We start from the raw sequence: 2,500 nt of genomic DNA, 5'->3' as shown, positions 1-2,500 counted from the left end.
TTTACAAAGAATAAGTCCCAGGGTCGATTTGCTCGACTAAAGGCGGTGCACCAGCATGGCTGCAGTAAAATGACTGAAACAAATAAAAGAATAAACGAATATATATATATATACATATATATAACCATTGACATATACACACATATTACATATATGTTCTTACAGACCCCCCACACATACACATGCATACACACAAGTATATGTACATACATACAATTTTATATATATATATATATATATATATATATATATATACATATATGTGTGTGTGTGTGTGTGTGTGTGTACATATTTACATGGTTGTATGTAAATATGTGCGCATGAGTGTATGTATGTGTGTAAAACACGTAAGCAATGTATATATTTACGCATACATTCAGTCATGTGGATCGTGGCTAATTGGTTAAGAAGTTTGTTTTGCAAACGTGTCGTTCTAATTTCGATGCAAATATAATTTTGTTATAGTACCGAATCGAACCTAGCTTTGTGAATGAAATTCAGTAGATAGAAACTATATGGAAGCCCAGTGATTGCACCCTATACCAGTAATTGAAAAGTCCATCCTGGTCATACATTTTATGTCATACTATGTATGCCATGCTGATTCTGTCTGAGAAATACCTATGGCATACCCAGCTACTTGCGAGCTCATACAATTAGTAAATCGTTTAGATGCATGCTCAATGCCAAAATCGACGTAGGGCCATCACGTTATTACCATATGGACATATATTTTTCTGTGAGATTAATCAAAGTTCTTCTTAGCGAAATTCGAGACGGTGACTAACAAAGAGACAAGACTTGCTTTGTTTCTTTGTTTGCTTGAATCAAATCAGTTCCAGGAATTTGTGAATAAAATGCATATTTTTAACGTCTTAATATACGTGCCAGTATAACATGGCGAGCGGGCAGAATCGTCAGCATTCCCGGCAAAATATTTAGCGGCATTTCGTCCGTTTTTTCATCCAGCGTTCAAATTTCGCCGAGGTCGACCTTGCCTTTCGCCCTTTCGGGGCTCGATAAAATAAGTACCATTTGAGAAGTGAGGTAATCGACTTACCCCTCCTCAAAATGTCTGGCCTTGTACCAAAATTTGAAACCAAACCAATGTATGTGCCTGCATGGTTGACTAATAACGAGGACGACAGCGCGAACACTAACACGCTACTGTATTAAAAAACTAAGCACGGGTTGGATATATATATATATATATATATATATATATATATATATATATATATATATATATATATATAAGAATTTAAGGATTGGAGAAAACGCATGTTATAATTGCATACTTTATTCCTACATATGTTTCAAAGGATTACAACCTGTGTGATCCATAGCGATCTTTGATATTAAAATTGTAACCTTCTCATCAGGGATTCCCATGCTTTCCCTGATGAGAAGGTTACAATTTTAATATCAAAGATCCCTATGGATCACACAGGTTGTAATCCTTTGAAACATATGTAGGAATAAAGTATGCAATTATAACATGCGTTTTCTCCATTCCTTAAATTCTTAAATATACTCAAATACCCAAAATTTCAAGGAGTTCCTGCCTTAAAAACAGGAACTAAACCACAATTATTTTGTGTTCTTTGCTACATTGGTTTCTATTAACCCATTTATTCTATCAGAAGAATTTTTATTCATTAAGATAGAAGAAATACACACACACACACACACACACACACACACACACACACACACACATATATATATATATATATATATATATATATACTTTTACTTGTTTCAGTCATTTGACTGGGGCCATGCTGAGGCACCATCTTTAGTCGAACAAATCGACCTCAGGACTTATGCTTTGTAAGCCTAGTACTTATTCTATCGGTCTGTTTTTCCGAACCGCTTAGTTACGGGGATGTAAACACACCAACAGCGGTTGTCAAGCGATGGCGGAAGGACAAACACAGACACAAAGAAGCCTGTCGTATATATATATATATATATATATATATATATATATATATATATATATATATATATACGACAAGCTTCTTTCAGTTTTCGTCTACCAAATCCACTCACAAAGTTTTGGTCGATTCGAGGCTATAATAGAAGACACTTGCCCAAGGTACTATGTATGCAGTGGGACTGAACCCAGAACCATGTGGTTGGTAAGCAAGCTACTTAGCACACAGCCCCTCCTGCGCCTATATTTGTCCTCATCTTGTCCTGTGTCTTAGGGAAAATTTTGAACCTGAGTTCTCATTCCTAAGGTATTTTTCGATGTTGTTGTTTTTGTTGTTGTTGTTGTTGTTATTATTATTATTATTATTATTATTATTATTATTATTCAGGTCACTGCCTAGAATCGAACTCGGAATCTTGGGGTTAGTAGCCAGCACTCTTAACCACTACGCCATATGTGTGCGTGCTCGGGTGTAGAGGAGTGAGTGTGTTAGTGCTTATCCATATATATAAATACACACACACACACACACACACACACACATGTATACACATACACATT

General features: G+C 35.4%; 1 protein-coding gene across 2 annotated transcripts in view; it reads left to right on the top strand.

Annotated features, from left to right (window-relative positions):
- The window catches only part of LOC106875683 (uncharacterized), a 188,026-nt gene that overhangs the window by 52,804 nt on the left and 132,722 nt on the right, over window positions 1-2,500 (top strand). Inside the window, exon 2 of one of the 2 annotated variants that reach the window (XM_052971090.2) lies at window positions 2,328-2,360. The exons of the other annotated variant lie outside the window; for it this stretch is intronic. Coding sequence (XP_052827050.1) covers window positions 2,328-2,360 — 33 coding nt within the window. The remainder of the gene's footprint in view (window positions 1-2,327; window positions 2,361-2,500) is intronic. 2 annotated transcript variants of the gene reach the window in all.

This window comes from Octopus bimaculoides, chromosome 1 (assembly GCF_046866305.1).
Source record: "Octopus bimaculoides isolate indiv1 chromosome 1, ASM4686630v1, whole genome shotgun sequence".
Taxonomy (NCBI): Eukaryota; Metazoa; Mollusca; class Cephalopoda; order Octopoda; family Octopodidae; genus Octopus; species Octopus bimaculoides.
Note: the sequence above shows the minus strand (reverse complement) of the source record. Positions and strands in the feature narration are given on the sequence as shown.